Below are 17,608 nucleotides of genomic sequence, written 5' to 3' on the forward strand. Positions count from 1 at the left end.
GCCAGTATATATTATTCCGAGGCCTTCAGTCTTTTATTCTAGCTGCTGATAAGTCCTGTACAATTCTAATTGTAGCTCCAGAATATTTGAATTGTTTTTTTTTTTTTTAATGTTTTTGTTTTGTTTTGTTTCTTGCAAAATTTTTTCTTTGATCTGGAATTTTGAAATTTAACAATAATGTTCTTATGTGTTTTCCACAAAAAGATCTCTTTGAAGTGATGATCAATGGATTTTTTTATTATTATTATTTTTACTTTCACCTTGTGTTCTATCACTCTAGAACAAATTTTTTGGATTATTTCTTGTGTTATTGTGTCAAGGTTCTTTTTTTTTTTTTTTGGTCACAGCTTTCAGATTGTCCAATTAGTCTTAAATTTTTTCTTCTTGATATCTTCTCCAGATCTGCTATTTTTTTTCTTATAAGATGTTTCCTCTTCTGTTCTATTTGTTCATTCTTTAAACTTTCTTTCATCATTTCTTGATCTCATAACTTCATTGACTTCCCCTTACCCAAGTCTATTTTTTAAAGAATTCTTTTCTTCTTTAAGACTATAGTCTCCTTTTCTAGTTAATTAACTTTTTTTCATAATCTTCTTGATTTTCTTGGATGATTTTAGTTTTTATTTTTATTTTTAGTTTTCCTCAATCTCTCCCATTTGATTTTGAAAGTCTTTTCTGCATTCTATAAATTCTTTCTGATCAAGTAGCCATTTAATGTTATTCTTTGTGGTATAAGAGACTTTATTTATTTATTTATTTTTGTTTACTTCACCATTTTCTTCTGAAGATGAATCCCCAGTCTTCTCTATTCCCATAGTAAGTTTCTGTGTTTGGGTTGTTTCTTTGCCTGATCATTAAAAAAAAAAAAAAAAAAAAAAAAAAAAAAGAACTATTGGTAAGCATCTCTAATCCTGGGGTTGGGAGTATGGTGCCTCTGGCTTCACTCAGCTCTCCCTTCTGACCTGGAACCACAAACCCCAAATTCTACCTTTTTAAGAGTGTCTACAGTCAGCAGTGTTCCTGCCCCACTGCTTCTCTACTCACTGGGTGTGCTGGTTCCTTCTTGTCTAGGACTGTGTTTCAACAGTATGACTGGGCCTGGTGTTCCTAATCATCAGAGTTTTCCCTAGTCTTTCCTGACTCAAGGGTGAAAGTTCCTGTGGTTGGGTTTGAGGCTGCAGTCAAACTCAACTAGTACCCAGGATTCCCCACTTGCCGTTTCTGCAGAGCTATCCTATAGGTATTTGGACTTCACATTGGTTAATCTCTGCCTTGAAGTGCTTTTTCTGGTCTTCTTGGATTATCCCAAGCAGACCCCCGCCACCATTCCAATACAGGTCTTCTTTGCTTTTCACCAGTCTACACTTTCCCTGAGGCACAAATTTGTTCTATTTGTGGGAACAATCTGGAGAGTTTGTAATTTTCTGACCTATTCCATCATCTTCTTGGAATCCTCCCCTGGCCTTGTTTTTCAGCAGTAATACAATATTTTTCCTCTTTTAGTCAATGGCTGGATTTGGGGGGTAATGATGAAGTTGGGGTACCAATTTCTAGTTTAAAATAAACATGTGACAAATTCATAATGGTCATTCTCATTGCCAAAGATACCTTTTTTTTTTTTTTTTTTTTTTTTTTTTTTTTTTTAGAGGAAGTCTGTACCAGGAGTGGCAAATATGAAATAGAGTTGGAAAAGTATATAGTTAGCAAGGAAAAGACAAGTTTCCCAGAGGAACTCATAATTAAGGAAAAAGGAAATACTCTATAAAATGGGAGTAAGCCACTGATTGACAGGTTAAATCCATAGAGGAGTTTAGCAGATAAGCCAAAGTTAGCTAGAGTAAGGAGAAAGACTCCATTAGAGGGAAGACACTAAGAGGGAGAGAGAGAACTCCTCATAGTGAGTTTAGTCCTGAGAAGGACCTAGTAATTCCTTTTAAGGGATTAAAGGGATCAAAGATCAAAGAGGAGCCAGACATAATACCTGGCAGATCAGATCTACCTAAAGATATACTAATCAATATCTCAAAGGTTGTTTAAAGATACACAAAGGTAGAGGAATAGACAATGGAATTTCATCTTCACAATCACTCTATACAAACAGGATAGTCTGGGAACTGGTTATGCTTGATAATAACTGGTTGGGCTTCTTACTGACAGGGGAAAAGAGTAGATCTTCAGTACCATCCTAATCTAAAGCTAGAATGCTACATTGCTCATTCAGCTAGACCAATGGACCTTAATTTAATATCAATTGGAAGAAGTTCCTTCCCTTTGAATTTCCAGTAACTTGGCTCAAAGCTTTACATGTGAAGTATTTTGCCCCCATCTGGAAGAATATGAGAGCCTTACCTTTATCTTCAGTAAATGCTGCCTTCTGGTGATTAATTTCAGTTCAATAATTTTTACCTACCTTAAATTACTAAGGACAAAAGTATTAAAATATAATGTATGACTTGCAGGTAGGTTCATTTCCTTGCTAACCTTTTTACAGGCAATTACAATATTCAAATCCCCACCCTGCCCAGATTTTATGGTGAGAAAAGTCTGAAGGCTTTTCCCTTTACATCTCAATTTCTTTCTATTTTGGTCTTTGCTACTAAATATATGTAATTTTTGTTAATATTTCACTGAAATACCATTCCCTTATTTCTGAATGAATGAAATCACTTATTATTTATAATTGAATTTTTATTTTTTCAATAAAATTTATAAAATATTTCCAATTCATCATCTCATTTGCTCACTAAATTTAATATTTTTCTGCTTCTATGATTTTGAGTACTCTAAAAATTGGATTTATTTATCTGATCCATAATCTGAGTGCTCTGCTTCAATGTTTCTTTCTGTAAAAATGGTTTCCTTTGTGTATTAATTAAAGTCTGTTTTCAAACTTTGATTTGCTACAAATCAAAGTATTTTAAAGTCATATAAAAATTGGACATGAACTTTAAGAAAGGGCATGAAAAAATGGAATATGCAATTTACTATTTTTACAAGGCCTGAAGAAGGATGTTACCATTGAATTTATGCTGGAATAAAATGGTCATTTGGTATAATGATTGCGTATTTAAAATCAGCCGGAGTCAGGAACTCAGGTTAAGGGAAAAATCTTCAGTCTTTATTGAAGTGAAGAGGTGAAAAAAGATAGCAATATGGGCAAGAAGGATTGCGATAGCAATATGGGCAGCTGCAACAGGAAGCCAGCTAGCAGAGAAAGTGGGGCCTGAGCTCTCCTCCCCTTCCTTTTTCACTCCCCTGCCTCCACCCACCAGAATCGTCATTTCCTATACAATACATCAGGACTTGCACAAAGAGTGGACTGGGGCCATTCTTTCTCCAAGCTTATATATTAATAGAGTATGGTCCAATTACTATTTAGCCTCATGTGCTTGGGACCTCAGTGCATCAACTCAAGCCTCAGCCCATTACAATTTGGGATCTACCATGTGATAGTTAGGAAACAGATTTAGTTTAAGTTTAGGTACTATTGGTCAGAACCTTCAGAATCTGAAACTAATGAGGATTTTTTCCTCTGGTAGAGTTTAGAAATACCAGAGAACTAGGACATTTTACTTAATTTTATTTTATGCTATAATTAAATCTTTTTATATCATGCTATATGATAATATAGGCAAACTGAAGTTTGAGAATTGTTCCTCAAAAACACAATGCCTTGGTGTTAGATCAAATGATTTTTTTTTAAAGAGACTATGTCTTCAGATTTAAAGGGGGAATGGTAGTATTTGCTGCTCACTTTCCAAATGCCTGAGGCAATTATTTATTATTATTATTATTATTACCCTTCATAATTTTGCAAATGTGTGGCAGATTAAAAGGATTCCTAGAGTCAAGACATGGAAATTTAGTTTCATAGAGTCATTGGATTTAAAATATAAAAGGCCTTGGAAAATATAAACGATCTTATTTTTGGTGGTAAAAATAAGAGGTAAAGGGGGTAAACCACTAAGACTAAGTGACTCACTACAGGCTATACAGCTGTAATTCAAACACAAGTTGTCTTTTTATTCCAAATCCAACTTTCTTGCTATTATATCAGCTCAGATCAATGAATCTCTTTTGAGATTATGGATTTAGCGCTAGAAGAAATTTGAGAGACTTACTAGTTTCACTCCTTTATTTTACATAAATGGGAAATGGTGCACAGAGAAGTTAACTGACTTGCCTAGGATCACCAATCTGGCAGGTTTCTTATCCTGGTCTCTCTGACTCCAAATTCTGTGCCCTATCCATTACAACATGTTGTCTCTTAAATGTTCATTCAATATACATTTCAAATACATTTCAAAATGCTTTCATTAAGTATTTTGAGGCCATTATTGAAAGTGTCAGTGGATATATAGCTAGTTAATAAAAGAGAGAGAGGGAAGTGATAAACTTTATTTCTTCTACCTTATAATCATGTTGGAAAGAACAGTCAAATTTAGATCTATCATTGGATGATTGTGTGGCTCCAATTCATGCTGATTTAGAGAAAAACCAACAAATACATGAACACAATAACATTAGCTGCATTTGAAATCTTAGTTTCTACATTCCATTGTGATACTCTCTTAACTAATATGTGTAGTTACCAACTTATTTCTTCTTTCTGAACTTCATTTTCTCACCTACAAAATAAGTGTAATAATTTGAATTACTGAACTCAAAAATTGTTTTGAAGAAAATGTATTTGTCATACAAAATATAAACTATTAGTGATTTTCACAAAAGGTATGTAATGTAACTATAATTTTATTTCTTTAGAGAAGACTCCATCTACCAATGTAGACCCATTTCTTCTCTTCAATTTATAAACTGCTAAGTAATTTGCCTTAAGTAACTTATTTGGGATCACAAAGCCAGTATCTCTATCTATCTATCTAGCTGTCTGTCTGTCTATCTATATCTATAAAATGGGGTTTAAATCCAGTCTTTCAGACTTTCTATGCACTATGTTATTCTGTCTTTTACCTTATTGTAATTCAAGAAATCCTAGAATGTAGGGAATATATGAGTTTAAAAGTATCATAAAAAGCAATGTGGAATAAAGGATAGAGGCCTTTCTTTGGAGTCAGGAAGAATTGGGTTCAAACACTACATCTATCATACCATATCATGTGTTTGACTTGTTACCTGAATTCCTAGCACTTGAAACAATCTGCATAAAATATTTCAACTCAACCGTTATTATTAGGGCAGTTAGGTGGATCCGTGGATAGAAAGCTGGGCCTGGAGTCAGGAAAACCTGAATCTAAAGCTGGTCTCAGACACCTATTATGACCTGGGTACATCACTTAACCATGTTTGCCTTAGTTTACTCATCTGTAAAGTGAACTGAAGAAGGGAATGCAAGTTGTTCCAAGGTCTTTGCCAAGAAAACCCTGTATGGGCTCATAAAAAGCCAGATACAACTAAAAAATGACTCAACAACATCTGTCATTGCTTCAGTGAAAATGTGTATAGTTCCAAAATTGTAACATCCTGTAACAAGAATTCACTCTTTTAAGCCTAAGGATAATATAATGATCCCTCTGACCCATGTTGTTTACTCCCACACTGCTTTAGAAAAAGCATAGCAAATTTTAAAATATGGATACTATCAAATACTACTTTTAGGCAAAAGCATAGATTTCATTTTTAGTTAATTTTTATCTCTTTCTAACTCTCAGTCTTTTTGTTGTTGAGACAAAATAAAATCTAGCAGCAATGTTTGGGTTAAGTGTATTTACAGATTCTGCTAGTAGGCACTAGACACCGGAAGTTTGAGGAAAAGACCTTTTTTCTTAGAATTTTCTTCTGTTCTTGATGGGGAGGATACATGTGGTGGTGTCATCAGAGTCTTCTTCTTTGAGATACCTGTAGGGTTGATGATCTAGCTCCATTACTCTCTTGTCTATAATATCTCAATCCTTTAGTCCACTGTCCTTGTGCTGCTAAATCTTTTAACTTTTGTCTCACTTTCCCTTCTACTCTACTAGCATATCTAGCATATTAGACATCTCTCCATGGTTCTGAACTAGGTCCTTTAATACAACTTCTTTTATACAACTTACTCAAATGTGGCAAGTCACTTCATCAGAAAAGACTTCCTAATAAACCTCATTTAAATGTCTGACTTGAGATCCTTCTAGACCCTATTCACTTCTACTAAGCAATGGAGATTTGTTCCCACTTGATGGATGTATCAGGGACTAACCTCTTTCATTTAGAAAATCTGAAATAATTGAATTGATTTACAGAAACTTTTCAAAAGTTGCTAGTTTCTTAAGAGACTGAGTGAGTTCTTTGTCAAGGAGGAAGAATCTGAAGAGATATTAACCTGAGAACTTAGTTAGACTGTAGAATAGGAGATATATTATCAAGATAATAATGTGAGAGATATTCTGAAATCTTTAATTACATCTTAAAAGAATTGTATTTCCTGAATTGTGGAGAAGTCAGCAATTGCATTTAATAGTTAAAAGCAGCTTTGTCTTTGATCTTTCTCATGCCTGATACATTGTTTAAATATTTTAGTATGCCCTTTATTATTTATTATCAATAATATTTGTAATGAATGCAACAATTTGTAATGAATCCAAAATACCAACTAAAACAAATTCTATACAAAGACACACAGACAAAATGTTACATGCATATTAGCACTTAGAAATTTCTGACAGTGAAATATTTATAAGTAGTCTTATTTGTTACCTCTTTTCTGGCTGACATATTGTTGAGATAATTTTTAGTGAAACTTTTTGAGAAATATCATATTATTCATATAGCATGATGAAAATTGATCACAAGTTGCATATTTACAATTTATCACATTGTTACTCTCATTCTTTTTTGTATATGCTGGCAGGATTATATAATAATAATCCTTTTGTAGTTATGTCTGGAGAAAAAAATTGCATTTCACACTGAGATTTTGTTTAAATCAGTTATTCCTCTATTAATTCCAAGGTTTGCACTTTTGCAAAAATCAGTCTCATCTGTCTTCAAAAATCCTTAAAAGCATCAGACTAATATCAATTGAGTATACTCATTTTCTTATAAGTTAGCAAACTCTCTAGAAATTTGTATTCCAATGCTGCATACCATAGATCTGTTTAAATAAATAAAATATTTATTTTCATATTTATAATATATATGTTCCCCCACACACATATTGTATACAAACATATCTATACACATATACATAAATATCTTATATACCCATTATTTACTTGGTTTTTCATTAGGAAAGAATGAATTTGGGAGAAAGGATTATGTTTTTGAGTTCTGTTATATTAACCTTAGCACTTAGCACAGTTCCTGGCAAATAGTAATCATTTAACAAATACTTGTTGACTGACAGATTTACTTCATGATCTTCAAATGTTCACCCTTTATTTTTCAAATGCTATGTGATTTTACACAGAATGATTCTGCTTTATTTATTATATGATAATAATAAACCCAGTGAGCAAAAATGGTAGCTAGTAGAATCAAGCAATATATTAACTCCTTTCCTTTCACATTTCAGTACTCCACCTACTGAAGGATGGTGCTGACCCTCATACAACTCTTTCATCAGGAGGATCCTTACTCCACCTGGTAAGAACCATTATAATTATTTAAAAATGTGTAAAGATGACAAGGAGTGTATTAGTTGCATTATTAACAAAACAAAACAAAAGAATTATTATTATTTTAATAAACATTCAATGACATAAATGTAACTAATTTAAACTAATTCTATTGTCAAATACATTTGGTAGTCTCTGAACAAGTACGAGGGGATATCATGGCATGGAATAAAGACAGCTACAGAGTAAGAAAAATGGGTTCAAATAATGACTTAAATCTATCCTAGTTATGTAAATCAGTCTCTCATTGCCCTCAACAATCTTTATGCAAAGGCAGAATCACTATCTGTGAGTTGGAAGGGAATTTAGCTGTCCTCATATATTGTCCAGCAGCAGTCCAATGTATATGCTAAGTGAATCTTCATTATTCTATTATCCTGAGCTTGAATCTAGGCAATTCTATCCATTATTTTAAAAAGAAGAAAAGAAGGAAGGAAGGAAGCAAAGAAAGTCATTTTGAGGTTAAAAAGATAGTATCTGTAAGGTGCTTTATAAATGTTTAAAATCTATGCAAATATTTGATTGTAGTAATAGCAGTATACTACTATATAGTATGATATAATATTGTATAGTGCAGTATAGCATAACATAGTATAATATACTATAATATAGTAATTTACAAACTGTATTAAGCTATAACATCTATAACATCACTTTAATGGAGAGTAGTGCTTTCTTTATCTATTATAATAACTAGCCTCATTAAACTTTTTTATTTACTTCTCTTCCTTCTCTATTTAATGTTTTTCTTCTTTCTTTTAGCCTTTTCTAATTTTCCTAGTCTTACACTAAAATTTGCAATCAGGGTATTTTTTTTATAAGATACCTTAAAGTGATGTTTCATGACTGCCTTGGAGGTCATCTCTAAGTGCCAAGTAGGAATGTTTATTTTTATAGTTCATCATGAGAACTTCTTGGAAGGCTCAGGATAGTGATGATACCTGTGATTTGAGATGAATTATTTGCCTTTGTAGCAACTCTGGGATCACCCAAAGTATAGTTATTATGATTCCTATAAGACTACTTTGGAATTTAGTGTAATGTAAACTATAATGAATGCAAATTAATAACAAAGGGAGAACTTATTTGTAGAACAGAGGGTGGACTCCATAGTTTTTTTTTTTTTTAATTCTTTTTACTTTATAGATGAGCTTTATACTTTGGTGTTAATATATATGACCATCATTATGAGATAATCAAAACACAAAATCTGAATTTTGTGTTAGTCAGAAAAGCTTCATGTTATAGTTAAAATTATAGTTATGTGAAAGAGGTGAGGCCTATAAAGTAAACTCATAGGAGTGGGAATAGAATAAATTCATCCACCAGGAGTCGGGTGTGGAGTAGGAAAATCAGACAAAGAAAATCAGATATCAGATATGTTTTAATATAAGGATTAGAGCTGAGAATTAGAGGAATAAGAATACCAAGGTATTATAGCATGGACCATGTAGGACAAAAGATAAGGAGTTTTGTCTCTGTTAAACAATATTTTTTATTTTGGGATCACCAAAAATAGTAAACAAGAAACAAATGAAAAATAGCATGTTGCCAATGATTCAAAATTGCAAGTGTTCCAAAAGGCCTCAGGTAGTATAGAAGGCAATTTAGCCTTCTAAAATGTCAGCTTTTAGTGCTTTATTGTTTATTCATTTTTCTGGGCATTCTGAACTTGGAAACTTAACACATTATCAGCATTTAACCTATAATTACACATGTCAAGATTAATATCAGGGAGAAAAAAAAAGCAGCATGTGTGGGGAGGAGGTGCTAGATCAGAGGAGAAAGAGAATTACTAAAATAACCTCATTTGAGTATATGAACATATTTGATTTAATCTTTATTGGTATGCACTTCTAAATGCAATTTTCTCAATAAATTAAGGGAGTATTCTCAAAACTGAATTCTATGGAACCTGGTAAAATGAATGAAAAGTCCAGGTGAGCAGATTATCAATAAATTGAGGTCAATGATTTTTCTCAAAGCTAAAGATTCCTAAAGGAAATACTAATGAAAGCCTTAAATATCTTTGGAAAAGTAGGTGCTCCCAAGAAGCAGAGATTCTAAACATATTGATTCTGCCAAACCCAAACTGTGCCCACCCCTTAAAAATGAAAGTTTTAACTTAAAAATATTCTCTCAGAGGAAGGATTCTGGGGAAATGGCAGAGGAAATCAGAAAAGTCTAAACTCTCTAGATTTATCCCACAAACAAAACAAAATTGTGCCTCAGGATGAACATAAATAGGTGAAGGACAGAACAAGAGTCCTCCTGGGACAACCCAAGAAGACTGAAGTTTAACCTAGTGAAGTGAAAATACCTCCAGGCTACCTCTGTAGAAACAGCAACAGGAAAGCCTAGTGATAGCTGGGTTCAGAGTTAACCTCAGCCACAACCACAGGAACTTTCATCTCCCGGACAACATGGGAATTAAGGGGCCTGAGTCTAGGAAGATTGAGGGAACAGCCTTATTAAATCTTCCAGGTTCAATTCAAAGTGCTCAAAGTGCTGCAGAGATGTGACCCTGAGTCAGAAGGAGCTAGCACATTCTGTGAATATCGAAGCAGTTGGGAAAGAAAGCTGCTATCTGCAGGCATTTGAAGGAGGGTAAAACTTTTGGTTTGGGGTTTCAATTCAGAGCAAAGAGCTAAAATGAAGCCACCACTTTCCTACCTGAGGATTAGAATTGGTTACCCTAACAGTCTTGTAAAAAGAAAAAAAAAAAAAAAAGGACAGGCAAAGGAGAAAGAACTCAATCATAGAAACCATAGAATTGGGAAGACCAGGGTTTACCTTCAGAGGAAGAAACTGAAGTATATTTTTTTTAAAAAGCCTTTCCTACCCCAAAGAGTAACATTAAAAAGCTACCTGTGGAAAAGGAATTTATAAAAGAAATCGAAAAAGACTTTAGAAATCAAATGAGAGAAATTGAGGAATAAAACTAACAGGAAAAAAAAAAGAGCCATCTGAGAAAAACAAAAAGATTGTGAAAAGAAAGTCAACCAACTAGAAAAGGAGAAATAGAATTTGTCTGTGAAAATTAGAACTGGGAAGGGGAAACCAGTTAAACTGTAAGAAACCAAGAAATAACAAAACAAAACATGAGGAATGAAAAAAATAGAAGAGAATGTGAAACATAAGTAAAACAACATCTCTGGAGAACAGATAAAGAGGAGAATGCATAAAAATAATTGGGCTACCTGAAAACTAACTTCCCCCCAAAAAAAACAACAACAACAACAACAACAACCTTGACACAATATTGCCTGAAGTGATAGAAGAAGAGCAGAGAGTAGAAATAGAAAACCCATGAATCACCACTTCAAAGAGATCCTACAAGGAAAACATATAATAAGCTATGTAAAGGGCTGAAACTCTTGAGTTAATGCACTGAGATCAGACAACTGAGCACTTAAGGTGAATTACAGATTGGACAATACTCTATAAGCATATGCTTGGAAAATGTCCCTTCCCACTATTTTGTGCTGGCTTGATAATTGGTGTATACAGAGAATTGTAGGAGGGACTAGGGGGTGGAGTAAGACTAGCCAGAGTCACTTCTGAGCAGGAGACAAAGAGGAGAAGTCATGGAGATCCTGCATCCATCCAATTGACTCTTACTCCTAAAGACTAAGGACTTTTGTTTATCCTGACTCCAGCTGATTCTAAGGTATCCAGGTTGCTAACTCGGTCTTCACACAGCTCTAATGAAATATCTGGAATATTATATCTCAACAATCAAAAGAATTAAATCCGTAGCCAGAAATATTATGCCCCATGAAATTTAATATAATATTGAACAAAAAAATCAGAAATTCAGTGAACTCAAAGATTTTCATAATTAAGACATTAATTAAACCAGAACACAATAGAAAATGTAACATATGCTAACATCAAAAGTTAATTTCACGTATATTGTATTTAATTTATACTTTAACATATTTAACATGTATTGGTCAACCTGCCATCTGGGGGAGGGGGTGGGGAGAAGGAGGGGAAAAATTGGAACAAAAGGTTTAGCAATTGTCAATGCTGTAAAATTACCCATGCATATAACTTGTAAATAAAAAGCTATTTAAAAAAAAAGTTAATTTCAAGGGCATAAACAAGTACATATTGTTTATGTTTAATATGTGGAAATGTAAATCATGTGTCTAAGATTAATATCAATAATTGGGTAGTTCAAAAGAAAGATTGGGGCAGAGTTGAGTATGATCTGTGTATAAAAAGCAAAAATTTCTAGGAAAAGATAAAAATAGTAATTATGCTGGAGAGAAAGAACAAACATACAGTCATTAGAGAGGTGAGGAGGACTGGCAGGTCTGAAAATCTGCTTATATCAGGAATGGATTAAATAAGGAAATAAACACACATATACACACATTTTGTATTTATGTATATATACCATGAACAATATAGCATCCTCCAAAATCTATAAAGAAATAAGGGGGGAGGGAATAGGATAAGGTATGGTATAGAAAGATGTATAAATTCATGGCAATGGGATACAGAATATAGGTTATTGAAAATTGAATAAAGAGTCAAGGAAAAAGTAGGGGAGAGAAGATAAGGGAGTAATCCATGGGTGAAATACTGAACTGATTATCTTAGGATTTCTGTTCTTAACTATCACTGAATATCATGGTACAGTTAATATTGCTATTAAAGAAAAAGTACAACAATGTTAACTGTACCAGGCCATTTTATTCAATGTATATTCCTGCAAATTTTACATTTCCTATCTTCTTTTCTTTGGCCCATGAAATCCTCTACCTGTAAGAACTTTCAATTCTGTCAAAGGCTCTTTTATACATTAAAAGCCAGTTTACATGCTGTCTCTTTCATGAAACTTTTTTATGAACCCTTCAGACATAATTCCCTCCTCTCATTCAATAGTTACCTCACCCTCTGAATTTAGTACTGTATAGCTGAAATTTTTCACACTTTATTTTGGATTATAGTTATTTGTATTGCAGATTTGTGAGTCAACACTTCCTTATGTATGCCTGATTGGAGTGGTTCTCTTTCTCTTTAATAACTACAGGTCTATTTCCTTATTAATTCTCATCTTGAGTTCTAGCACAGAAGACATGTAATAGAAATGACCAGACTTTTTCATTAATTAATAAATTATTGTCTCACAGCTTTCACCCCAGTTTACAACTAATCCAGAGAAGCCACTTTTCTAATTTCCCATCGCCCCTACTTCAGTGTATAGTTAAAACTGAGAAACTTCTTTTCCCAAGCTTTTTCTTTACCTCTCATGATCTCAAACTCCTTGTTCCCATAAGCTTAAATGATACTAATTTTTTTGATAATTTACTTTATTACAGTATAACAAATAACATAAAGACAATTAAATATTTCATCATTGTACAAACTGCCAGAAATACATTGATTGCAACTTCTAACTTTCCCACAACTCAGAACACACATTTATTTTAAAATAGTTATGCAGAATCTCTCAAGAAATATATTCTGGTTACTTTTTGCCAGCTTATCTTTTTCATAGGATAGAAGTTTAATTCCCTTTTAAAATATTTTAATTTGTATTTTATTTTAATTTATATACTAAAACAAGCATTTCTATAACAGTATAATAAAGATGACTGCACATGAAACTGCAAATCTATTATTTCCAATTCTTTATTTTTTTAAAATATAGAATAAAATAATCATGTAAATTTCTTTTTTCCCTTCTTTTCCCTTCCCTGCCATGGCTACCATTAGATAAAAATTCAATTCTGTCAGGACATATTTCTTTAGATTCTCTTTGACAATTAGCTTGTTCAATCTTTAAGAGGTAAAATATTCACTTTGTCCTTTTTCTCAGTGCTTCACATATATTCCTATGTGAAGTAATTCTAACAATAACAGTTAATTCATACCAAAATCACATTTAAACTTTTTCTTACCCAAAGATATTATTTTCTCTTAAAAACATATAATGTCATTGTCCATAGTCTCTTTGGGAGGGATTGTAATGACCGCGTGTTTAAAATCAGCCGGAGTCAGGAATTCAGGTTAAGGGGAAAATCTTCAATATTTATTGAAGTGAAGAGGTGAATAAAGATTGCAATAGCAAATATAGGCAAGAAATATTGCGATAGCAAATATAGGTAGTTGCGACAGGAAGCCAGCTAAGAGAGAGCAACGGGAGCCGAGCCAACCGTGGCAATGGCAATCCCAAAAGTCTCTCCTCCCCTTCCTTTTCCACTCCCCTGCCTCCACCCACCAGAATCGTCATTTCCTATACAACACATCAGGACTTGCACAAAGAGTGGGTGGGGGCCATTCTTTCTCCAAGCTTATATAGTAATAGAGTATGGTCCAATTACTATTTAGCCTCATGTGCTTGGGACCTCAGTGCATCAACCTAAGCCTCAGCCCATTACAAGGGATTATTGAAGTGGAGTTTATATTTGAATGCTTTTCTTAGACCCAATACTGAATGTAAAACTCTGAAATCTTAATATATATTAATCACAATATCATAGTAATAAAGCATGGAAGGGATCTTAGTAATCATCTTGATATAGCCTAACAGAATTTGATACTTGGAAATGACTTTAATGGCAATTTTTACATAGCCCATGAATAAAAGGACTTTTCACTATATAATACCTGGCTAGAGGTTATTGAAAATATGATTGAAGACTTCCAACTTGGGAAAAGCCCCTTCAGAGGCTGCCAATTCTTCTTTTGTATAGCTTTTATTGTTAGGAGGATTTTTCCCAGTCATGAAGACTTAGTTTACATTTGTAACCTTTTATTCTTTGCCCCTTTTTGTGCCTTCTGTGGCAAAAGAAAAGTCCAAGTCTAATCTGATTCTGCATGGTAGCTCTTTAGCTACTTGAAGATATTCATCTACTCACCCCACCTAGAAACTTCTGATCTCCATGCCAAAGAATCCCACATTCTTTGACTGATATTCATTTGATATGGACTCAAAATCCTTCACTATTTATAGCTAGATACAAATAATATGAAAAATATCTTCCCTGAAATGTAAATATATTAAAATGTTCACTATTCGAAGCTATAAAATGTAAAATATGATATCTGGTTATCAGTCTAATTAAAATATGCAGTGGCAATTCGAATAATAAAATGACTTCAGAGGAATCATCACTTGAACTGCTTAGGATCTAGATGAACTCCCTTCTGGAAGTTAATATTATCTGACTAATAAGAAAATTGATAGTCCAGAGAAGTAAAGTGACTTGTTAGAATTTGAACTCAGATATTTATTATTACAAATTCATTATCCTTGTCTCTATAACAAACTGGTTCATTATAGAACAAATTAATGAAATTTATGAAAAAACTTAAGTATAATTATGATTTAACTATAAGGCAATATAGCAGAAAAATATAGAAAATCATCTGAGTGTGTTTAATTGAAAATTATATAAAATGAGATTCTTTTCAAGGGTACCACTTCAATGTGAATCTCATGGGATACATTTTTTTAAAAAATCATGCAAATATAATGCTGTTTTTGAGAGAAAAAAATATTCAATCACCATTCATTTTATAAGGTAATTCTGCTATTATCAGATTATGATTCCATGAGGAATTACATTTGGGACATATGATCTAACCAGGAATATAACTGACTTATCAGCAATGAGATATGTTATACTAAGTTTCTACTGCAATATGAAATTAGGTATTGCTATTTGAAATACGAGTAGGAATCATAACTATAATTCACCCCAGAAAATGCAAGTTAATGCATCTGCAGAAAAGTAATCTGAATTATAAATATTCAATACTCAGGAGATACTTACAAAGTAGAAATGTCTTGTTTAATGAAATATGCTCTTAAAATGTAATATAGTGGCAAAAAATATTCCATATCCTTTTGTGGAAATGATGATGAAGATATAAAGTGATGCTCTTTATAAAGAGTCAGAAAGAAGCTAGATGTCCACCTGTCAGATATGCTTTAGAGCTTATTCACTGAATTAAATAAAATATTAGAATTAATAGCTTTTAAGAGATCCTTTCCAATTCTAGTGATTTTCAATTTTTAGTGTATGAAAACTAGTTAAGAAATCTCTGATTTCAATAGAACCAAAGAGAATTTGGAGATATTTCATCAAATTCCAAAATATTTTATTTTAATATGTGAAGGGGTAGATACTTTCTTTGCCCAATCAAGACCATTTCTAAGTGTGACCAGAAAACACATTGCTCATATTCTACTCATTTTTATGATGAATATAAAATAATTAAAATAAAATGAATGCACCAGTGTCACTGTCATAGAGTAATAGAAAATACATATTTTGATATTATTTAGTTGTTTTTAATTATGTCTATTTCTTTGTAATCCTTTTTTGGGGGATTTTCTTGGCAAAGAATATTGAGTAGTTTACTCTTTCTTCCTCCAGACCATTTTACAGATGAGGAAACTGAGGCAAATAGAGTTAATTGACTTGCCCAGGGTCACAGAACTAGTGTCTGAAGCTGGGTTTGAATTCAGGTCTTCTTGATATTCTATCCACTCTACCACCTAGATGCCTAAAAATAGAATAAAAAGCAGTAGTCAATTGATATTTTATGCTATTCCATAACATTTCTATATCTATAAACATCTATCTTTGTCATTATAGCTCTTTAGCAACCTTCATCTATAATTATATAGCTATAATAATAATAATAGCTATAAATAGATGGGTATATAAAGAAATATTTACAGGTCTAGATATAGATATACCAGAGACAGATAAGCACCATAAGTAGAAACTTTGTAAGAAATATATTAAGATAGATCATTTGTGTGCTACAGAGTTTAAATTTTAAACTTAAGTTTAAATGTCAATCAATTATAGCAGCATATTTGTATATTCTGCCATAACACATTTTGGAAGATACATTAAGATGAAACTTTATTAAAACTGTCTTAAAAATCAAATGTGAGTGCTATAGAAATATCTCCCAAAGAAAATAGTGGATAGTCTATCATTATAGTTTTGTAGGAGAAAGTTTGGAAAGCACAACAATAGCCTTGGATTTAAGTAGATGCGATAGAATGTAAACTCTGTCCTATTAGGTACAACTTTTTTGTCATTTTACTCCCAGTGCTGAGCACAATGCCTTGTATCTGATAGGTGCTTAGTAAATGCTTGATGAATAAGTAATTGAATTCAAAATTCTACTCCAGTTATTTTCCTATAACTTTAATAGATTAAGTTAGACATTTCTAAAGAAATACTAATTAGTGAATTAGATTGATGTAACTCTTAAATCCTTTAGTGTTTAAAAGAATTGTACATATTTGCTTGCTGTCTTGAAGAAGTGTAAATAAGGGAGAGAGGGAGAAAAATTCAGAAAACAAGGTTTTACAAAAATTAGTATTGAAAACTATCTTTATCTGTATTTGGAAAAATAAGAATACTTTAAAAATATATGTTATCCTTTATGTAAGCTCCCACAAGAAAGATGATTCTTTACATAGCTTTTTGTGTTTTCATTAAAAAGTTGTTGTTCAGCAACAACAAGATTATACAATGATTAATTCTGCTGGGCAAGGCTCTTTTCAACAGCGATTCCAGCTCAAAATGTACCCAGCCCCCGTCAAAAGCTGCACCCAGATTCTAGCCTAGGTTTCAATTATAAAAAGAAGCAAATTGAACCTCAGTCCTTTCAGAAGACTTAACATGCAATGCCAAGGAACCTCTCTCTCCCTTTTGCATAGCAGCAACCCTGAGCTGCTGAAATGATATTCTCTTTCAGCATTACCCCCTTTTTATCTCTTTCTCACCTATTTCCCTAACAAGACTTTATATCTCTCTGTCAATACTTCTCTGCTAGAAATAGAAATAGAAATATACTTCTCTGTAGGGATCTTACCACCAAGGAATTTGGTCTTTCTATTCATGCATAGCTAAGGGTGACTTTCCATTGCCAATAATAAAGTTCTTTTCACCAGTCTAGCTTTTTGGGTTCATAAATACACTTATAAGGGACCTCTGTGCTACCAGAAG

General features: G+C 32.7%; 1 protein-coding gene across 1 annotated transcript in view; it reads left to right on the forward strand.

The window, feature by feature from the left end:
- Nucleotides 1-17,608, forward strand: part of MYO16 (myosin XVI) — a 722,870-nt gene that overhangs the window by 87,578 nt on the left and 617,684 nt on the right. Inside the window, exon 3 of the mRNA XM_051984178.1 lies at nucleotides 7,511-7,581. Within this exon, the coding sequence (XP_051840138.1) occupies nucleotides 7,511-7,581 (71 nt within the window). The remainder of the gene's footprint in view (nucleotides 1-7,510; nucleotides 7,582-17,608) is intronic.

This window comes from Antechinus flavipes, chromosome 3, assembly GCF_016432865.1.
Source record: "Antechinus flavipes isolate AdamAnt ecotype Samford, QLD, Australia chromosome 3, AdamAnt_v2, whole genome shotgun sequence".
Taxonomy (NCBI): domain Eukaryota; kingdom Metazoa; phylum Chordata; class Mammalia; order Dasyuromorphia; family Dasyuridae; genus Antechinus; species Antechinus flavipes.